Source organism: Kwoniella bestiolae, chromosome 1 (assembly GCF_000512585.2).
Source record: "Kwoniella bestiolae CBS 10118 chromosome 1, complete sequence".
Classification (NCBI taxonomy): domain Eukaryota; kingdom Fungi; phylum Basidiomycota; class Tremellomycetes; order Tremellales; family Cryptococcaceae; genus Kwoniella; species Kwoniella bestiolae.
The window spans coordinates 3,076,000-3,096,917 of record NC_089241.1 but is presented as its reverse complement, the minus strand read 5'-3'; the positions used below and the strand labels follow the sequence as shown (position 1 = coordinate 3,096,917).

The 20,918-nt window shown below is 47.7% G+C and overlaps 7 protein-coding genes across 7 annotated transcripts; 5 read left to right on the top strand and 2 right to left on the bottom strand.

The window, feature by feature from the left end:
* Positions 1-409: 409 nt before the first annotated feature.
* I302_101177 (uncharacterized protein) lies at positions 410-2,581 on the top strand (the record flags this gene model as incomplete). The annotated part of the gene is made up of 6 exons (XM_065869240.1): positions 410-588; positions 647-882; positions 952-1,046; positions 1,098-1,510; positions 1,585-1,792; positions 1,880-2,581. 6 exons carry the CDS (start codon positions 410-412, stop codon positions 2,579-2,581), a joined length of 1,833 nt encoding a protein of 610 aa, XP_065725312.1.
* Positions 2,582-3,327: 746 nt separating this feature from the next.
* I302_101176 (uncharacterized protein) lies at positions 3,328-3,615 on the top strand (the record flags this gene model as incomplete). The annotated part of the gene is made up of 2 exons (XM_065869239.1): positions 3,328-3,376; positions 3,422-3,615. 2 exons carry the CDS (start codon positions 3,328-3,330, stop codon positions 3,613-3,615), a joined length of 243 nt encoding a protein of 80 aa, XP_065725311.1.
* A 165-nt stretch (positions 3,616-3,780) lies between these two features.
* On the top strand, positions 3,781-7,982 carry I302_101175 (uncharacterized protein; the record flags this gene model as incomplete). The annotated part of the gene is made up of 22 exons (XM_019191182.1): positions 3,781-3,970; positions 4,082-4,305; positions 4,504-4,553; positions 4,606-4,626; positions 4,682-4,817; positions 4,877-4,954; positions 5,012-5,061; positions 5,116-5,200; positions 5,269-5,488; positions 5,539-5,588; positions 5,649-5,715; positions 5,776-5,986; positions 6,041-6,136; positions 6,186-6,219; positions 6,272-6,311; positions 6,371-6,519; positions 6,580-6,605; positions 6,656-6,821; positions 6,878-6,961; positions 7,018-7,402; positions 7,480-7,700; positions 7,779-7,982. The coding sequence occupies 22 exons, from the start codon at positions 3,781-3,783 to the stop codon at positions 7,980-7,982; spliced, it is 2,787 nt and encodes a 928-aa protein (XP_019047930.1).
* Positions 7,983-8,196: 214 nt separating this feature from the next.
* Positions 8,197-9,276, bottom strand: I302_101174 (uncharacterized protein; the record flags this gene model as incomplete). Its single annotated transcript, XM_019191181.1, has 4 exons — positions 8,197-8,560; positions 8,751-8,914; positions 8,983-9,064; positions 9,155-9,276. 4 exons carry the CDS (start codon positions 9,274-9,276, stop codon positions 8,197-8,199), a joined length of 732 nt encoding a protein of 243 aa, XP_019047929.1.
* A 304-nt stretch (positions 9,277-9,580) lies between these two features.
* I302_101173 (uncharacterized protein) lies at positions 9,581-12,843 on the top strand (the record flags this gene model as incomplete). The annotated part of the gene is made up of 15 exons (XM_065869238.1): positions 9,581-9,649; positions 9,712-9,827; positions 9,900-10,185; positions 10,265-10,374; positions 10,436-10,479; positions 10,545-10,574; positions 10,640-10,683; positions 10,743-10,760; positions 10,817-10,904; positions 10,965-11,168; positions 11,227-11,726; positions 11,793-11,876; positions 11,942-12,127; positions 12,194-12,465; positions 12,525-12,843. The coding sequence occupies 15 exons, from the start codon at positions 9,581-9,583 to the stop codon at positions 12,841-12,843; spliced, it is 2,370 nt and encodes a 789-aa protein (XP_065725310.1).
* A 203-nt stretch (positions 12,844-13,046) lies between these two features.
* On the bottom strand, positions 13,047-14,758 carry I302_101172 (uncharacterized protein; the record flags this gene model as incomplete). Its single annotated transcript, XM_019191179.1, has 4 exons — positions 13,047-13,829; positions 13,936-14,220; positions 14,313-14,426; positions 14,507-14,758. The coding sequence occupies 4 exons, from the start codon at positions 14,756-14,758 to the stop codon at positions 13,047-13,049; spliced, it is 1,434 nt and encodes a 477-aa protein (XP_019047927.1).
* Positions 14,759-15,070: 312 nt separating this feature from the next.
* On the top strand, positions 15,071-20,623 carry I302_101171 (uncharacterized protein; the record flags this gene model as incomplete). Its single annotated transcript, XM_019191178.1, has 3 exons — positions 15,071-16,322; positions 16,379-16,852; positions 16,917-20,623. The coding sequence occupies 3 exons, from the start codon at positions 15,071-15,073 to the stop codon at positions 20,621-20,623; spliced, it is 5,433 nt and encodes a 1,810-aa protein (XP_019047926.1).
* Positions 20,624-20,918: the final 295 nt, after the last annotated feature.

Sequence of the window (20,918 nt, the reverse complement as noted above, 5' to 3'; positions counted from 1 at the left end):
ATGCGGAATGTTGTTATGGTGTCTCTGGTAGGGTCTCCAGAAAATGACGGCGGAGAAGCAGTGGCGAGGACAAAGGGGAGCCCGTGGTATCCCTCAGGAGGATCGGGAAGGTGCTCGTGTGATTCTTGCATTGTATGATAGACCGCGAGGCGATGTGATCGTATATGAGGGAAGTAAGGATGACGTTTGAGAAAGACATGCTTGATATAATGAGGAACATGCATGAACATATATGAATAGCACAAATCGATGTTCAAATAACCAACAACTACTAGTGTAACACCTTCACCTCCACTTTGGGTGTGAGTGTGACGTATCACCTTGCTCTTATGAGTACCACCACAGTAGTCTGTCTTGTCAAGTCATATCACCTTCTTGTCAGCCGAAAGATAATACGCAACATTCTGCAATGTCAGTCATACACACCAGACAGGACGATCCATCGGATGGAAAGCAGCAGATGCAATGGATACCAATCAGAGAAAGCTGGACGAAACGAGCTATAGATGAGGGGGATTTTAAAGCTTTAAGGAAGATATCTGCTTTACCTGGTGGGTTTGGTGGGGAAGAGATCAGGAAGAAAGCTTGGTGAGTCTGCTGTCTGCTTTCCGGTATTCTATGTAACTCTGCTAAACATCTATGATAGGTCCAAACTTCTCCGAACGCATCTGCTCGCTGGTGAAGCTGCTGGACCGGTGATAACGAAGCAAAATCCGGACGAACAGGCGCTGCCAGAAGAGGATAAAGCCTCATCGCCTCATCCTCAAAAAGAGAATGAGGAAGACGAGCTGCCAGAAGCTGGACCTTCTGAGCCAAAACCTTATCCAAATGAGAGACAAGTGAAGCTAGATACAGATAGATCTTTCGTGACTTATCCGAAAGGTGCGTAACGTTCCAGCTCGTATTTATCACTCGCTCGCCCAGCAAAACTGATAGTATGCTTGTATGTAGGAATACCATCCCGAAGTAAAATAGAACTGCAAGCAGATCTCAACCACCTGATAGTTGGGGTTCTACGGAAATATCCAGCTCTGAACTATTTCCAGGTCAGGCTGCTCCATCTTCGATAATGTTGAGTTAGCTGATACAACCTATAGGGCTATCATGATATCCTCTCAGTCCTATATCTCACATTCATCCCTCCAAGACCAACACCTCCGAGATCAAGATCATCTTCTAGGAATAGGATACGTAAAGAACGGAGCCATCAGCAGACCCCCGAAGCACTCACGACACCCGTCGAGAACGATACGAAATCGCACGAGGTGAAGATAGAAGAGGCGGATAAGAAGCTGGCCAGTAATAGAGAAGCAAACGATGCCGACGAAAAAACAAGCCTAAGGACAGCCGGCGATGACGGCAAGGAGAAGTCGCCGCCACCGGCTTACGAGGCTATAAGTCGAGATACCTCAGATTGGCGGGAATTGAGGAAATGCGCAGAGATGGTCAGTCTGAATAGGGTGAGAGACGCGATGGGATCAGGAATGGAAGGTATGATGGGTCTACTCAGGTGAGCTGTCTTATACACCAGTATCAGACCTGCTCTCTGCTTATACCCACACGTTATACTTATATGATGTTTAGGATATTAAAGCGTATATTGAAAGCTGCCGATCCTGAACTATCTCAATTCTCGGCCAAAATATCTCCAGTGCCCACATTACCTTTCTTCGCTCTGTCATGGGTCTTGACCCTGTTTTCGCACGATTGCGATAGTCTGCAGCCTATACAGAGGATGTTCGATTTCTTATTGGCTAGGAATCCAATATCGGCGGTGTATCTGGCTGCTTCGGTGGGTCATTCAACCTACTTTACCCCTTCCCCTGACTTATTTGATAATGAATACATTTCTGACTGACATGCTCGACTTTATTCTTAGATTTTGATACTCAAGAAGCCTCAGATATTCGAGATTGCCCATCAGCTAGGAGCAGAGTACGAAGACGATCCTACGCTCCTACATCCCTTGTTCGTCAGATTACCTCCTCTATACGCTGATACGCCATCCGAACCTGATCCTCCACCTGTTTCACCAACCCCTACACCGACTTTCGACGAACTTCAAGATGATAGTCTCAACCCCTACAAACCTATCAAACTGAGTGTGCTATTCCAATTGACCGATACGTTGATGGACAAGTACCCTTGGGATGGACATGCCATAAGGGGAAAGGAAATAATGGGTGAGGGAAGTGTGGTAAATACGTATTCGAAGGAGGAGAACGAGGAAGAATGGAATGCCGAGGAGATGTTGAAGATGATTGATGTGCAGGTTGTAATGCGTGGTGCGGGCGATATATCAGAGGATGAAGAGGAGATACAACCTGTGAAGGAAAAGAGGAGAAGAGTAACGATTAGAAATCCAAGGAACAACGTTAACACGATCTTGGCATTAGGAATTGTCGTTCTGGGAGTGGGAATAGCGGTGTATGGGTTCAAAGCTGGGGGAAGTCAGGCGAGCTGGGGTAGGTGGTGGGGAATGGTCATTAGGGGCTGGATAGGGAGGGAAGGAAGGGGTTTGGAAGGTACAATATGGAGAGGAATAGGCTGGGTAAGGAAGGCTTTGAGGGATGTGCTGTAGATTGGTGGTTTTCGAGATTGTTGTATGACAGAGGTGAGGCGCATAAGCATATCATCGTGATCTGGCGAACAATGTCGTGGTCGAAAATTCCATTGTGAGAGTGCACACATTACGCTGACGATGTAAACTACAACAATTTTGTGCCCTCTTACAAATTCCGTAAGAATGGGGCTCATATGGGGTTGCTGTTACATGAAGATGATCATTTACGGCATTAGACTATTAAGCTCGTTTAGGTTGTTTGATGAGTCTCCTTTGAGTACGAAATTTCCTGAGAGTGAAATGTTGAACCAAGGATGTAGAGTTGCGATGTATCTCACGGCTGATGGTGACGACCTGAGCTCTAGACTTATGGGACTGTTTATCTCGGCGCTGGTCGAGTATTGTGTATGCCACGCCACGATGCATCACAAACGTTCATGAGTGTTTTCTTTCTACTTGATCCGCTATCACTTTATCCATTCAGGGTGTTGATGCCACATTCCTGAATAGTATTGTACCTTTGTATAGGGTACCCGTCGGATCATTCATCATCCCACTGCTAATCATGCCGAGTGAAGAGTAGATCAGGTTATGACGATAACATTTCCCACATACAAAACACATACAACACACACATATATATATATACATACACCAGCATACATATACCATCTACCAGAGCCTACATATCTATTCTTCTTCCCTTCTTCACTCTTCTCACTCATCTCTGCTTGTACACGTAGTGCAGCATACTATCAATCAAGATGAGCGGTCTCACAAAGGAGAACCTGGACAAACATACCTCGGATGGTGGTGAGTGTGTTGTGTGGTATCGTTCGCGTCATCATACTGTCTCAGTGTTCCATTCCCCCCCCCGTGCTATGGGCACCTCCATCCCCCATTGTCTTCCTCACTGTCACCTCTACAACACCTTTCTCCCTCCCCAGCATGCTCGGAGGTGTTCGCTCTACCCACACCCGTTCCCACTACTCTCGGAGGCCCTCGTAATCACCCAATCTTCATTCCGCATCGTCCCTCTCTTCGGACCTTAATCTACATTCCTTTCTTCCTGAGCTAGCGGCATTGCTCTCCTACTCCAACGCAGTGCACCGTCAATGACATGGTGATATTGCATCTCCCACTCATCCTTCTCATCTCTATTACCTTCTTTTCTCTTGCGCTGTGCTGTATATACTGTGGAAAACAAGCTGACAAAGATGGTCTACACCGGTCCAGGCGATGTCAGCCTCGGCAGAGCAAGATCAAGATCACAATCTTCTCATGAATCAAGAACACCCAGCCTCCATCAACCTGGGTTATCCAGACGATCTTCCATGTCTGCTGGTCATCCACAGGGATTGAAGCAGGTTGATACTTCCAAGATTGGTGTACCTATCGTTACTCCTCGTAAGTGGCCCTTCATCACCTCCTTGTCCCTCAATGCCTACCGCTTCGGTCCCAACGTCTGTCTGCACGTGGTATCTCGGCTCAAGCTGACTCTGGTCATATGACTCGCAGGAAAAGAACGACCAGGCCATGTTAGATCCCTCACGGGCTCATACTTCCCCGCCCAGAAGGGTGTCGTAACTATGGAAGATGAATGGCCTATCGGAGATGAGAAGACTTGGAAGACCGCTTTGAAAGATATGGAATTTGACCATGAGGATGAGCAGGAGGTCGCCAATACCGTTGTCAGGCATGTGTCTACTAGTTTGGCTAGGCAGGCTTATAACATTGACGCCGTGAGTGCAATTGCTGGTCTCATGGTCTGTGGCAGTCTCATGTGAGAAGCAGGAGTGCACGGTTGTGTGGGTGGAGCATTTGGAAGCTCTCTGTGTGGATCTAATGTGGAAATATCGGAAAAAACGGATCAACGAGTCAAGGAATGTGTGTGTGTGTGCAAGTCGAGTACTGGCAGCTGACTAAGGGTGAATCGTTAGATCGCTGCCTACCAAGCTACCGCTTTATCTGTTCGAGACAGGCTTCTCGAGTAAGTTTCATTCAGCTCAGCCGGTGATCTTAGCTGACGAATATTCATCTAGACGATGGAACGAGACCGCCCTGTGAGCTTTCAGCTAGATGTTGTTCCCCAAGCGCCTTGCTGATCCCTGATGCTAGCCATCACACCAAGAAAGCTCCCAAGAGAATCTACTACCTCTCCATCGAATGGCTCATTGGACGATCTCTTGATAATGCTGTTCTCAACTTGGGTATGAGAAACACCTACGAGGGTGCTACCCAAAAGCTTGGTTTCGTGAGTACAACGGCATCAAGCATTGGGATGTAGCCTTGGCTGATCGCTCTGTTGTGCAGAACTTCGAAGACTTGCTCAACGAGGAAAGAGACGCTGGGCTGGGTAACGGTGGTCTTGGTCGACTTGCTGCCTGTTACGTGAGTGTTATCTTATCAATCTATCAGTCCGAAAAATTCCCTGACTCCGATGTATAGATCGATAGTATGGCTACTCTCAACATCCCTGGTTGGGGCTACGGTTTACGGTGAGTTGTCATCATTGCGTCCCCGCTGGATTTATAGCTGACCGCTGCATATAGATACAACTACGGTATCTTCAAGCAACTCATCTCCAGCACCGGGGAGCAACTTGAAGCTCCTGATCCTTGGCTCGACCGAGAAAACGTAAACTTCGTTCAGCCTTACTTGGAAAGGTTCTGGGGAAAGGAAGCTTACACTCTATTTTCTCATAGCCATGGGAGATCGCTCGTCTCGATGTAGCTTACCCCATCCGATTCTACGGACGAGTAGAAAATGTTCCCAATTCCGACAAAGCCGTCTGGTCGGGTGGTATGGAATGTCTCGCTGTAGCTTATGATACCCCTATCCCCGGTTTCAACACCAAGAACTGCGCCAATATTCGACTCTGGAGTGCTAAACCCGTTCAAGGTTTCGATTTGAATTCATTCAATGGTAAGTCTACCCCTATTATGCCTATGAAATAGCTGACAGTCATGGTGTAGCTGGTAATTACGAGGCTTCTGTTGCTGCTAGTAGTGAGGTTGAGAACATCGTGGGTTGGCCAGCTGTATGATGCCGATAGGGGAGCTTAAAGCTGACAATCAAACGATAGACTCGAGTTCTTTACCCTAACGATAACATGTACGCTGGTAAGAAGCTCCGAATCATGCAACAATACCGTAAGTCACATCTCGCTGTCGATACTATTTGGACATTCCTATGCTTATTCAGATCTATAGTTTGGGTCTCCGGATCTCTTCAAGATATCCTCAGAAGATTCACCAAGCTCGATCTTCCTTGGACCGATCTTCCCGACTACGTCTGTATCCAAATGAACGATACTCATCCTACTCTCGCTATCCCTGAACTCATGAGGATCCTGATCGATGAGGAAGAGCTATCCTACGAGACGGCTTGGAACATCACCACCAAGGTGTTCGCCTACACTAAGTGAGCTATACGTTATACCAATATGTAGCTGCCCAGCTGACAATTTTTGGGCAGCCACACCGTTCTTCCCGAGGCCCTCGAGAGATGGCAACTTGACTTGTTCGAAACCTTGTTACCTAGACACTTGCAGATCATCTACAGGATTAACTAGTGAGAGAGCTGCCCATGGAAATTGATCGATAGCTGACGGACTATGTAGCGATTTCATGCAAGCTGTTGCTAAACGATTCCCTGTAAGTGAAGTCACGCATCCATAGATCTTGATCTCAGCTGACCTCGTAATAGGGTGACATGGATCGAATGCGACGAATGAGTATCATCGAAGGTGAGCTTGATATTGCAGACGTTATTGACAAGAGCTCTTGCTAATGTCTTGGACGGCAGAGGGAACACCCAAATACGTCCGAATGGCTTACCTCGCCATCGTCGGATCTTTCAAGGTCAACGGTGTAGCTGAGCTACACAGTCAGCTCTTGCAAGCTACTATCTTCAGGGACTTCGTAGAGTTCAAGGGTAGAGACTTCTTCACCAACGTAAGCTAAGTCGTACACTTAGCTGCAAAACCAAGCTGACTTAGAAACACATGCGCCCAGGTCACCAACGGTATCACCCCTCGAAGGTAAGTCTCGCAGTGCTCGACGTTGCAGTACACTGATTCTCTCATCGCAGATGGCTTCTTCAATGTAACCCTTCACTTGCCGCTCTCATCACCCACACTTTGGGCAACGACCACTGGCTTACTCACCTCAAGACTCTTAAACAACTATTACCTATGTCTGAGAACGAGGAGTTCAGAAAGGCTTTCACCAGCATCAAGATGGAGAACAAACAAAGAGTAAGCGCTTGATGAAGGAATAGGTCCCGACGATTAGCTGACCTTTGACTCTGTAGTTGGCTGACCTCGTTGAAGCTGAACTTGGTATCACTTTGGACATTGAGAGTATCTTCATGACCCAAATTAAGCGACTTCATGAGGTTAGTTGTCTCTATATGTGGGGTCGTATGCAGCTAACATCATGGACATGACTTAGTACAAGAGACAAACCTTGAACCTCTTCGCCGTCATCTACCGATACTTACGAATCAAGAAGGCTTCCCCCGAAGAGCGAAAGAAGATCACCAAACACACTGCCATCTTCGCCGGAAAGGCTGCACCAGGTTATTACGTTGCCAAACTCGTTATTCGACTCATCAACAACGTCGCTAGAGTAGTCAACAATGATCCTGATGTTGGACATCTCCTCAAAGTTGTCTTCATTCCAGATTACAGTGTATCCATTGCGGAGGTCCTTGTGCCCGCTTCGGACGTTTCCGTCCAAATCTCTACTGCCGGTACTGAGGCTTCCGGTACTTCCAATATGAAGTTGGCATTGAACGGTGCTCTTTTGCTTGGTACGGTTGACGGTGCCAACGTTGGTGAGTCATCCTATACGCCGGTGTGGTAGAGTGAGAGAGGGTTTTGACTAATCATGGGTCTTGGTACACGTATCTAGAAATCGCCGAAGACGCAGGGGAAGACCAATCCTTCCTCTTCGGTCACCTCACCGAGCAAGTCGAAGGTGTCCGATTCACCAACTCGTACCAACCCACTCCCTTGGAACAGCGATCTGCCGAGTTGGCCGAAGTCTTCAAAGCTGTTGAGAGTGGTACTTTCGGTGAAGGAAGCACTTATGAATCGTTGTTGAAGACTGTTTACGAGCATGACTACTACCTGGTGAGTGTTTTCTGCTCAAGACTTGGCGTGATACTACGGAAAGAAGGTTAGTTGTGCTTACTAATCTCGTCGTGATAGGTATCCAACGATTTCGGCTCGTACCTCGCCGCCGAGAACCTCATGGACGAATGTTACGCCAACAACAAGACCGAATGGACTAAGAAATCCATCTTGACTGCGTTCAACATGGGTGATTTCTCGTCTGATCGATCCGTCCAAGATTACGCGGATGGTATTTGGAGTGTTGAGCCTTGTGAGGTACCTAATGGGGATAACCTCTAGGGTTGGATAGGTCAAGTTGGTTGTTTACCTGGTGTAAATGCTTTTTCTTCTTTTGAGCGACCCGAAAATACGTTTTAGTAAGATAAAAGTTGATACTTGTAAATAGAATGAGATATGAATATGGAAAGTTTCCGAATGTATGCGTGGACGAATCAAGGTTCTAAGTAAAGCACGTTTATCATTATTCATACATACATGTGTCCGTACAAGGATACTACGTCTGATCGGTTATCGACAATCTCCGCTTCTTCTCATCCACCTCGTCATCATCTTTCTGCTTCGCGGTATCCTCCTCAGATGGTGCATCGCGTTTTATACCTATCGATGGAGTCGATGGAGACGCCACTTTCGATGGAGATGCTGCTTTCGAAGGAGAAGATATCGTCGGTGTTGTAATTGGGGTGGTACTCGACGCAGGCTTGGCTTTCTTCTTGACTACTACACCTTTCATCAAGGATTTGACGTCTTTTCTAGCTGGTTTGGGAGGTACTTTCTTTGGCTGGTTTGCGGTAGATGTAGATGCTGAAGAAGATGTTGAGGGTGGCTCGTGTGGTTGGGTAGCTTTGGCTGCTTGTCTTCTGCTCGGACATATACATATATTAGCGATTAAGACGACTCATAACAATATGTCAAGGTACATTTTACAATGAGGTACATGATTCGATTCAAGGTAAGACTCATCTCTAGATCCCTCATATAGACATATCTCCTTTTGTAGATGTACCTCGAAAAAACAACGATGGACGGAAGGAAATAACATCTACTCACTCTCTGTACTCCCTCAATTCCTCCGCATCCCTCTCTTCCACCTTTCTCTGCTCAGCCTTCTTCTCCTGGTCTTTCTCCATGAGAAACCGCTGTTCCTCGCTGTCGATCCCTCGCCATTGGTTGGAGAGCTTCATCTTGGAATCCCATTCTTCCTTTTTCAGTTCCTAGATTATGGTACAAATCAAGTGATGAGTACGTGTCAGTGCAAAGTAAAAGTAAAAGTCAGACCCACCTTCTTGGCTTGCAGTCTCTCGTATAACGTCCGGGGATCGTACTCCTCCTCAGCCTGTTCAGCAGGGGGTTCTTGACCTATCCTATCAACAGGGCAAGAGACTCGTCAGTACGAGCTATGGTCCACATGATACATCATATCATAATAGGAGCTGGCCATTTAGCACACCCACCTCGCATACGCTTCTTTCCATGCTTTCTGCTTGTTCTCTTTCGCCTCGTCTATGGAAGCTTGGGATTCGAATCTGGAGCCTATCGAGCCTGTTGCTGGGGTTAGGATCTTACTTGGGTCCATGTTGCTTGTCTTTTCTTGCTGGGTTTGAGTGATGCTTAATGAATGGGGTAGGTAGTATTATAAAACCAAGTCTCATCTACTCTTACTGCTACGAGTATTCTTAATGTTAATTGTCATCATCATCAACGCTCGGACCGCCTTGACCTTCGTCTTTGGTTGTCGAGATTTGATCCCGTTCTTGGGATTCGGCTACTACACGAGGTCAACGTTGCAAAGAAAGCGACACACATAATTCCTCTTTCATCTTGATTCTTAAGCTATATCAGTAGTACCACCTCAACATACTCTCGATTATCTACATACAATGCCCCCGAGGCTCGACCTATCTGCTTTCGGAGGATCAGACTCGGAAGACGAGAGCTTCCCTCCAAAGGTGAATATCAGCTACCTCTCTCCTTTCATGGCCTGTCCAAGCTGATAATACTTCTTACTCAGCGTCAACTCGAACTCAACGCTCTGAAAAGTAAGACCTTCAGTCACGGAATTACCAAGAAGACCAAAAAGGACCTAGAGAGAGAAGCAGAAGAGAAGAAGAAGAAAGAGGAGGAAGAGTGAGCTAGTACCGCCCTCCTTCTCCCAAGTTCAGGTCAAGCTCACGCCGTTGTGCTTTTTCACCTTTGCAGAGCTCTACGACTGGTCAATGCGGAATACGAAGAAGCATTCGAAGGGCCAAGCTCATACAATGCTCCATTGGGAGGAACTCGACAGCCAGGTAGGAGACCTATGGGTCCTGGAGGAGGGTTCGTCAAAGCTGGAGGGGCACCTATGGATATGCCTTATCAACCTCCTAGGGGGCCTGCTGGGTTCGATAATGGTATAAATCAGATGCCGCCGCAGCAGCAGCCACAATATACACAGCAACAGCAGTTTCAGCCACCCAGAGGACCTTCTGCGATGGGTTATGGAAGGGTGAGTCCACACCATCCTCAGACGCCAGCTTGCCCTATGGAGGAATGTACATTGAATGGACATTGCCTGATACCCCTAGCCACGTCCACCACCTCAGATGAAAGCTCCCTCACCACCGCCATCTAGCAGTGCCGGGCCAATGAGAAAAGGGAAGAGAGCGATGGACTCGTTCTTGGAGGAGATCAAGAAGTGAGCTTTTCATTTAGACACCGTGTTGTTGATAGCTGACGGTTTCCTTGTGACACCTTAGCAACCAAAATGCAAGAGAAGAACGTCTCGGTCATCTGGCGAAGCGTAAGTAACTGAATTTATACATCTTCCCCACTTGAAAACGACATGCTAATCTTATGAGCCAACAGAGGAAGGATCATCCGTCTCTGCACTTGCAGGTCTGTACAGTTGGAATCTCGCAAAACCTAACATTGTTGTACTGATCGTGTAAGCTTATGATCAGCTTGGGAATCGGAGAAAGGGAGTCATATCGTTGGAAATCAAGAGGTGGGTTCGACCGTCTGCCTCACTGTCGGAAATTTGCTGATGACACGCTCCTTGCACAGACGACGAATCTTTTCATTGTGAGTCATATAGTATAATATGCTCGTGGTGGATTTATCTGACATTCGCGTAATAGTCCAACTTGCCTTCGAACATCAGCGAAGAGAGTCTGGGTCTGTTTTTTGCCAAGCTTGGTCCTATCGGTACAGTCAAGATCATGTGGCGTAAGTCGAACATTAACCTGATGGAAGATACTCCAGACTGAAATTCTCATCGTACTATAGCCCGGGGCGATGAAGATACCTCTGTCGGCGCGTCAATGACAATATCAAGACGAAGCAAAGCTGGATTATCTGGTTTTGTGTCTTACATGAAACGTAAAGATGCTGAGCGAGCTGTGAGGGAGTATGACGGGCTGGAATGGGGAGGTTGTGTGCTCAGGGTGGGATGGAGTAAACCTGTTCCTATGCCTCTCAGACCCATCTATGGTGAGCTCATGTGAAACCCTTTCCCTTTATGACACAGCTGATCTTACGGGTCATGCAGATCTTGGGTCCGGTCGAGATAGCAGGGAGAAAAGAGGTCGATCAGCCTCACCCGTCAAACACCGAGATAGCGATAGGCACAGAGACGATAAGAGAGATCATGATGACACTAGGAAAAAGGGCAGGGGTAGATCGAGGTCCCGTTCACGATCAAGATCCTACTCGCCAAAACCGAAATCATCAAAATCAAAAAATCGATCCGCCAGATCCCGCTCATACTCCTCTTCCTCCTCTCGATCCCCTTCACCTCCTCCACGAAAGAACAAGAGTCGTCGGTCCTCATACTCTTCATACTCGTCTGATTCACTTTCCAGATCACCTTCGCCTCGCCCGCGTAAGCCTTCTGCGAAAGATAAATGGCTGAGTGGGATAAGCGAAGAGCAGAAGAAGTTCATCAAGACTGTTGCTAATAGGGTGAAAGACGTGGGAAGAGGGTTCGAGGATCTGTTGAGGAAGAAGGAGAAGGAGAATCCGAAGTTTGCTTTTTTGGTGAATGAGGATGTGAGTATCGTGTGTTCCGTCCTGGTGTCGTTAGACGGTGCTGATGGTGATGATGCGGTGGAATAGCTGCCTGAATATCACTTTTACCAGCTGAGTGTGGATCCAAGGTATCGGATACCTACACCGCCGCCTGATGATTTCGCCGATGAGGTGAGTTCTTATACTCGTCCTTGTATACGTGCTACCGATGTTAACTGAATTGGGATGTGTTCTAGGGATACGCATCGATGTACTCATCCGATTCAGCCGAGGACTCGGAAAAGGAGCGAGTAGTCCGAGGTAAATTGGGTAAACTGGCGAGAAAACGATTCGAAGCTATGTTACGAGTGATGAGTGGGAAACGAGCAGAGATAGCTAGAGGAATGGAATTCGCGCTGAAGAAGGCAGAAGCAGCCGATGAGGTGAGAGCGCATCCGTCACGTATCCTGTCTGCGGTTGTATACTGATCAAATATATGTATGATACAGGTTGCAGAGATAGTGTGTCAGAGTGTCAGATTGGATGCTACACCAGTTCCGAGGAAGATGGCAAGGCTACATCTGATTTCTGACATCTTGCATAATTCAGCATCTTCTTTACCGAACGTGTGGAAATACCGTCAAGCGTTTGAAAGCAGATTACCACCTGTGTTCTCGCACTTGTCTACCGTGTATCAGAGTCTACTGGCGTACTCTGGGAAGATCAGTGCGGACGTGTTTAAAGGTCAGGTAGTGGCGGTGTTGGAGATCTGGGAGAGATGGTTAGTGATCACCTACTTTCCATCATTGTGCTAGTCAGTATTGATGAGAAGACGTATAGGATCGTATTCAACTCTGAAACCGCCGAGTATCTGAGAGGATTACTGGATGGTACCAAGACTTTAGCATTACCAAAAGATGCGAAGACCAAACAGGAAGAGAAGGAAGAACAGATAATAGCGGAGCAGAAGAAAAATGAACAAGAGGATTCGGGGAAATTCAAATCGTCAGGATTCAAATCTTCTTTCAAGCCTATATCTGCTTCTGCTCCTCCACCGCAGGCTACAGGAGGAGGAGATGATTTGGATGGTGAGGCTATGGAGGATGATGATTTGGATGGGGAGGCTATGGATGAGGATCTGGATGGGGAGGCTATGTAGATTGATGAGTGACGGCTATCTTGTATATGTGGATACGTATATTCTTGCATATACATTCTTAGCCATTGCTAGGGTCAAATACATTTGACTCATTGATGTACATCCAAGTGTTTCAGCAAGAAGACCTTTTGATACTGAAGATACGATGTCAAGTATATGCATCTCATCACACATGCATACATGGTGTAGGTATAGAGTAGATTTTACTGGTCCCCATTAGCCAACTTCATATCTACAATCCCATTCCACATCCTCTCATTAATCTTCGTAGCTTTCTCCAACGAAGCTCTCAACCTCTTATTCTCAGCTAATAACCCCTCCATCTGATCCTGTTCCACCCCACTCTGTCCACCACCTATCGATTTCCTAGATTTAGGCCGTAATTCGTCTAATTGGGATAACAACGAGGACTTGGAAATGGAAGGTAAGGTGTTAAGAGGTATTTTTATTGTGACGGTATGACTCAAATTATGGTTTTGAGATTTCATACGTTCGAAATTTTTGATCTCCATTATTGGCCATTGCTCCACTACCCCTCCCCCATTCCCATTCCCACCCCCACCTCCCGAAGAGGATATTAGATCTACAGGTTTGAGTAATGTGGAGAGGTGTGTGATGGGTCCATTATGCGAATTGAGGGTACGTAAGTGTTGATGAGAAGGTAAAGAGTACAGGTGGACTGTCCCATCCCCACATCCCACTAGGAGGATCGTACATGAGATGGATAATGTCATTGAGGTGATAGGTGATTTTAGGGTGATTACTGATCCTTCTACTTTGGTGGGTATTGACGAGTGACCACCCCCTCCGACTGCTTCGTACGATGTATCTTTACGACGGAATAGGGGGATATGGTATATCTCCCCTTGGGTTGTGGACACGTAGAAGAATCGTTCGGATGGGTCGATAGATAGGCAGGTAGGGGATGAGGAAGGGGGGAGAATGAATGTGGCTAGAAGGGGGAATGGAGGGTGGAGTGACCACATCTAGATGTGTAGCACAGAGTGTATCAGCTGGCTATCTCGACCCAGCGTTTGTGCGAGCGGCAATGGTAGAGCAGGTGAGCAGGTTGGTATGAAGGTAAAAACCCACCTTGGCAGTCCCATCGTCAGAGCAGGTCCATATCCTCCCTCCCATACTTCCTGCCAATCTACCTAATCCCACACTCCTCACTGCTAGGGTATGATCCGTCAATGATCCGTAGGGTTTGCCTGCCAGTGCTTGATCTTCAGGATCGATCAGACGAGATACTAGGAATATATGTGTTGAGGAGTCGAGTGAGGTCGATATGAGGAGCTGGGAGTCGGGGGTGAATGTAAGAGAGGTTAGGGATCGGTAGTGCGCTGTAAATGAGGAGAGGAGGAGACCTGATGCGATCTACCACAAGAATCACAATAGATCAGCTACAAGTAACTACCTTGATTGGTAGACAAGTATGACTGATGGATGTTTGACAAAAAAGTGCTCACCTCCCATAGGTATATCTGACCGTTAGGTGAGCCAGCAGCTGCCCATATACCATTCGGAGATACAGTGAAGCATGTCATCTTCTCAGGTAGATGTATTTTGCTGTGCATCTGGTCCTATCGTTGAAAGACAATGAACTCAGTATCCCGCCCGACTGGTCAACCCCATAGCTGAGAGAGAGGATTGTCTCACGCACCTTCTGCCATGCCCATATATTCAGTATACCCTTGCCTTCCTGAACTGCAAACACCCCTCCACCCTGTCCGTTCTGACTTTGCACATACCCCAGAGAGTGAGATGAGTTTGCCGAGTTCTTGAATGCTTGTACTGGTGTTGAGGTCAATAGGTCGTGCAGGTGGATTGAAGGGGTCGATTGCTGTCTACCCGCCGAGGAGGATGACGAAGGGTCGGATGAGCATGATGATAAGATTAGTTCTTGGGGTGCCATGGTGGATTATGTAGCTCTGGCTACTGCTTTGAGTGATATGGTGTTGCTCTGATGTATTGTTATGAGGACGAAGTATCATTATCTATCTACAAGTTACAATTCACAAGATTTATTTACCTTTCTACTTTGCGTTTCCAACTTTTTGGTACACCACGTGGCAATGAACGGAGTTGTGAGCAAAGTCCGAATTCTGCTATTAACTAATGGGTTGTTTAGCGTCATGAGGATGATCCTTCTCCATCAAAGTGTTAAGAGGACAATTGTCAATACTTCACTCGATCATCAATAGATATATCATTCATACCCAGCAACATGCTGCGCTCACAACAAGCAGCCGGAGCTGGACCTATAAAGCAACCAGGTCCCTACGACCTGTTCCCCCGTCCGGCAGTTGCATCATGGCTGGACGAGATCCAAGCAAAGATTCAGAAAGGGTTGAACCCGCCTGATAGTCCTGGTCCATCAAGATCACCTTCACCTATAATACAAGAACCTCAGGAGGAAGAAGTCCAAGATACAATAGCAGAGCTCCATCAGAATGGTCTGTCATCGGATCAGCAGGAAGTAGAATACGATGAAGAGGACGAGTTTGGTGAAGAGTTTGACGATGAGGATGACGATGATGAGCTGGAGGCAGAGTATGATGAGGCAGAGGATCAAGATCACGAGGTGGAAGCGGAGTATGAAGATGATGATGAACAGATAGACGTCGATGATCAGCAGCCTAGTCTGGTCACTACACAGCGGGAACCTCTCTTCCAGATGTATGACGATGACGAGGAAGACGAGGATGTTCAGAATCGGTATCAGGAAGATGAACAGGAAGAGCAAGGTGAAGAAGATGAGGATGAACTGTTCGAATCTAGGTCGCAGGAAGAGTATGATCCAGCATATGGAGTCGTCCCTGAAGAAGATGGAGCAGCGTATGTAGGATCAGATGGTGATGTCTACGGTGACGAAGATGAAGAGGAGGAAGATGAAGAGGAGGAAGAGGAGGAGGAGGAGGAAATTGAAGAGGATGAACACGAAGATGAAGAGGAAGAGGAAGAGGAATCAGATGATGGTATAGAGTATATGGGCACTTCCGAATCACCTGCACCCAAATCCAGTTCCCATCAGCTCACCTCACCCCCAAATACCTTATATCCGACTCTTCCACTCCCGCCTCCCACATTGGGGTTCGGCGAACCTGGCCAGACCCCTCAGTCGGAAGATCAGATATCGCAGCTACAGCCATTCTCAGAAGACGCGATAGATCCTGATCTGCTAGCGCAGGTCGTGCAGCAGGTGCACGATAATATGCCTGAGGATGATGCCGGACCTTCAGCCTTCATTCAGTCACGAGTCGAAAATACAGTCGAATCTGCAGATCCCTCTTCCATTTTTAATCATGTCTTACCCGCCCACGAGGTGCTTCAACAGCCTGAATCAGCTTTTGAAGGAGGTTACGAAGTAGAGGAGGAAGATCAACAACGAGAAGAAGAAGTTGCTTATCAAGCACCAGTAGAGCAACTTTACGAAGAGGATGAGCTGGATGATGAGGAAGAAAGTCAAGGATCCTATGGTAAGCTTCAGGTTGCATAGACACACTTTCTCGGCTTACCTTGCTTACCTTTGCAGATGATGACGAAGACGACGCACAAGAAGAAGAGCAGGGTCCCGCTATCAAGCGACCCGTATTCACTGAAGTCATCGAAATCGGTTCCTCCTCGGAAGAAGATGACGATGAAGAAGAGGAGCAAGTGGAGAATGATTATGGCAATGAAGAAGAGGAGGAGGAAGAAGAAGAAGTTGAATACACGAAAGATGGGGACCAGCTTGATGGAGATGAAGATGAAGATGAAGATGATGGGGATGAGACGGGCGACGATGGTAGTGATGAGAACGATAAGCAAGAACCGGACTTGGAACAGATACAAGGGGATGCACAGGAAAGCGTGTTTGTCGAACCGAGACAGGCTAGTGGGGAAGGAATTTTAGAAGAAGTTGATGATGAACCTGAGGAAGAATCAGAGATGCCTCAAGAAGCTATAATGTACGACGGGGAAGTCATCGAAGATAGGCATATCGAAGAACCTGAAATGCGGGAACCAGGTAAGTCACCCAACCTTTGTCTCAAAGTCCAGCCGAGCTAATCTGTCTACTTCCTCTACTCCAGCTTATCTTGAGGAAGGAACTTTACCTAACACTTTCTTGGCGCCAATACAGCTGGAGGAAATTGACATTGTCGAAATCACTGAAAGGGAGGAACCTGTCGCGGCTGAACCCAGTCTCATCGAGCAGCAAGCCTTACCTGAAGCAGTAATAGAAAACGTCATCACCGCGGTGATCGAGGAAAGTGAAACAGTTGTGGAGGAATCAGCGCTGGAACCACAGGAATTGCCAATCCCAGCAGACACCCCTATACTCGAATCGCCAGAAGAGATTAACGCTCCTCATGTCACTGATGAGTTCACCATGGATATCGATGAAACGCCGGTCATAGAAGATGATCTGGAGGAAGCAAATTTCAGCCCGTTCCAGACACCTGCGGTATCGACTTCTCAGGAACCTTTCAATGGTGATGACTTGGTCGCTTTCGACCCTGCCGACACACCCGATATTTCTGCTGAACCTAGTTCTACTGCAACTCCTGCTGTGGACCCCACCATCAAGGACTTTGCTGTTGACATTCCAGCTATACCAGCTATCTCTGATTCCGCAAGTACTCTTGATTCCCAACCCAATTATTCGGAAGATGTTGCCATGGGAGATCCGACCGATGCTTTACCCGATCCTCGAGCTAGTCCTCCAGATTCTCAAACAATCATGCCCAATGTACCCCATATCCAACAACCGTTATCAGAGGTATCTCCATCGCTCATCGTTGAACCACCTGCTCATCCTCAACAAGCAGAAGCCATTCCGATCGATGACGAAGCGACTCCAGACCCTCCAGTATCATTGCCGGATCCTAAGCTTTCGCCTCCAGGTGCGAGCACCGTTATGCCCCTCGTTCCACATGATACTCGACCTTCCGTCGACCGATCGCCCTCTTTAGCTGTTGAACCGCCTGAAAGAGATCCCGTCCCTGAGGACGTTCCAACTGCCGCTGCCTCCCGATCAAGTACACCTGTCTCATTACCCGATCCAACAGTTCCTCCACCGAACACCTCAGCTGCTCAACCGCTTGATATCCATAACATGGTACCTCACGATCATATAACCCCTTCGCTGGTAGTCGAGATCCCTCAAGATCCGATACCAGGTGACATCACTTCCGCCATCTCCTCTCGAGCAGCCACTCCACCATCTCTGCCTGATCCTGGCCTTCCTCCTGCCGATACATCAGCGACAGGCCCACTTAATCCTCACGATCTTGTTCCACATCCACCATCCTCTCCTTCACTCATCGTCGAGCCACCAGGGAGAGACCCCGTTCCGTCTGATATCCTCTCCGCGCCTGCCACGAGAGCAACCACGCCAATCGAATTACCTGACCCGACCTTACCTCCACCGGACTCGTATCTCGAAGCTCCTATCACCCCTCATCAGCTCATTCCTTCCGAAGATCCACAAACGCCTTCCCTTCAGGTGGAAGCTGCCACTGATTCTCCTGCCCAGACGATGTCTCGAAATCCCTCGGGACTGGGTTCCTTCGTCCAGTTCTCCTCGTCAGATGTTGATGTTGACGTTATGAGTGAGAGAGAGGACGACGATGACATACAAGTGCACGTCAGATGGATTGAACCTGCTTCATCTACTCAAGATGTGTCAACAAATGCGGAAGAGGAAGACGAGCTTCATGTGGAGAAGGAGGAGGAAGATGATGACAATCAAATTGGAGGCGATGAAGAGACGAATGAAGAAAAGAGTGGTGAGGTCAGTCAGGATGAAAGGGATAAGCTGTCAGCGGCGGATTTCAAGCAAACAGACGATCCTGCAATAGACGAGTCGACCTCGGATGATGATATACAAGTGGATGTTTGGCAAGTATCCCCAGAGCAGCCAGGAGAACAAGCTCAACCAGCTCAAGACAAAGAGTCTCTGGGTTCAGACGAGGGTCAAACCGATCTCGCACAGGAAATACCATCGGAGGTCGTAGTAGAAATGCATATAGGCGCAAGTTCAGACACACAAGAAGAACCGCCAGTAGCGACTTCGTCAACGCTTGCGGAAAGATCCGACGAAGAGAAGACCGAGACGGGATCGCCTCAAAAAGAGAAACCGCCTTTCCTTCCTCAAGTGAGCGAATCAACTATCATGCGATTGTTCCATCGACATGGTTCGCCCAACAATGCTCCTGGTCCTGGTCCAAGTACTGTCACTCACCGACGTACGCGGTCACGAGGTCGTCCTTCGGATACTTCCAACCTCGAACCTCCTACCACTCGATCACGATGCTACTATGAAAAACTCAGAGTATCAGATGACGACCTGACCGCTGTTATCCTTGTTCCTCACTGCGCCATTCCTGAAATAAAGCAACTCGAGCAAGAGTCTGCCAGGGTAGAAGGGAGATCATCGGAAAGTGAAGAAGCGGAAGGCAGAAGTCTTCCCATGGACGTCGATCATCCCATACTGCTTCCTCAATTGACAACTAAGATTCGACGAATAGTCGGTCATCAGCTGGTAGACGAGGGTCACTGCTATGTCCTCTACGCTAAGGACGACGCCAAGCTACCTGAAGTCGAACCGACAGGTACACCTAAAGGAACCCCAAATAGAGGACATAGGAAGAGGAAATCTGTCGGCGGTGTTACCAGCCGACTAAGTACCGGAGGGGATGACGAGGATTCAAATGTATCTATCAAAGTGGAAAGCTACGATACCCCAGCTAAGAAGCGAGCGACTTTGTCTCCCCCCGCCACTAGAAGTGCCAGGAAGCGCGGAACGGCCTCAGCATCCGTCGAACCTGATTCCGAAGCTGGCGTCACACCTGCAAGGAGAGGTAGAGGTGGTAGACCTTCGAGTACGAGAAAGGGCAAGGGAAGAGAATCTTCAATTATTTCTGATGTCGGAAGTGTCAGGTCAAACACCGCTTCTCCTGGTCCTGGTTTGCGCAGATCAGCTAGAATGTCAATCGCCCGGGGTGAACATATACCCGAGATGGAGGAGGGCACTCCTGCTCCTGCGGAAGATGATCCGGAAAGTAAATCCATTACTGCTGCTCCTGCTCCCCAGTTGGAGAGTTCTCAATCGCCCACAAAACCTACTGCGAGACGAACCACCAGAATGTCATTAAGAGGTAAACAGAATGCGTCCACCGTCACTCCTCAACCTCAACCTGAAGTGGATACCGGGATTTCGAACGCTCCTGCCGACGAGATTGCCACTCCATCGGGATCGACCCGATTGAGTTCACCTCGAAAACCGATTTCGTCGGCTAGTAAGGTGGATGAAGCTCCCTATCGACCTGAAAGTGAAGAAGACGATGAAGAAGAAGCTGAAGATGCCGAACCGCCATCGTCTACTCGATCAGCATTCAGTGTCGAGATTCCGACTGGTAAGAAGAGGAAACCACGAGCTTCTGAAGCGGATGACACGATTAAAGATGAGCTCGACCTGGATTCCACGCCAGCTTCTTCAACGAGGAAACGAAAAGCCAGAGCTGTCTCGAACGAGCCTGATGACAACACCGAGACGGCTGGTGGAGAAGTGACAGAACAAGTGGAAACCCCAAGGGAGACGAGAGGTATGAAGAGAAGAGCGGTCGAAAGTAAATTGGTACCTGGTACACCTGTTCCTGAACCGCAATCACCTAACGAAGAAGACGAGGATATAGAGGTCACAGCTGAAAATTCACCTACTACTTCGAGAAGGTTAGGTCGGAATGAAGGTTGGTCTGGGAGGTTGATGAAGAGGTTTGGATGGGGAAGGAATTAGGAGTAGAAGGTTCCGTGAGATATGTCCATGACAACTCAGATCAAGAAAGGATATATATCAGAATCAGACGAGAGAAAACATTGTAGATAGGTAACTTGGTCGGAAGGTAATAATGACTTGGAATGAGAATTTGTACAGTACATATACCTTTCTTGTTAATCGTACATATATCGATATCAATATACGTTCATGCAATATTCATCATGTCATGAGATATCCAAGATACTATACAAAGGACCCCAATCAATATCCATGTATATTTAACCTAAGCGTGTCATTATAAACAATATATTCT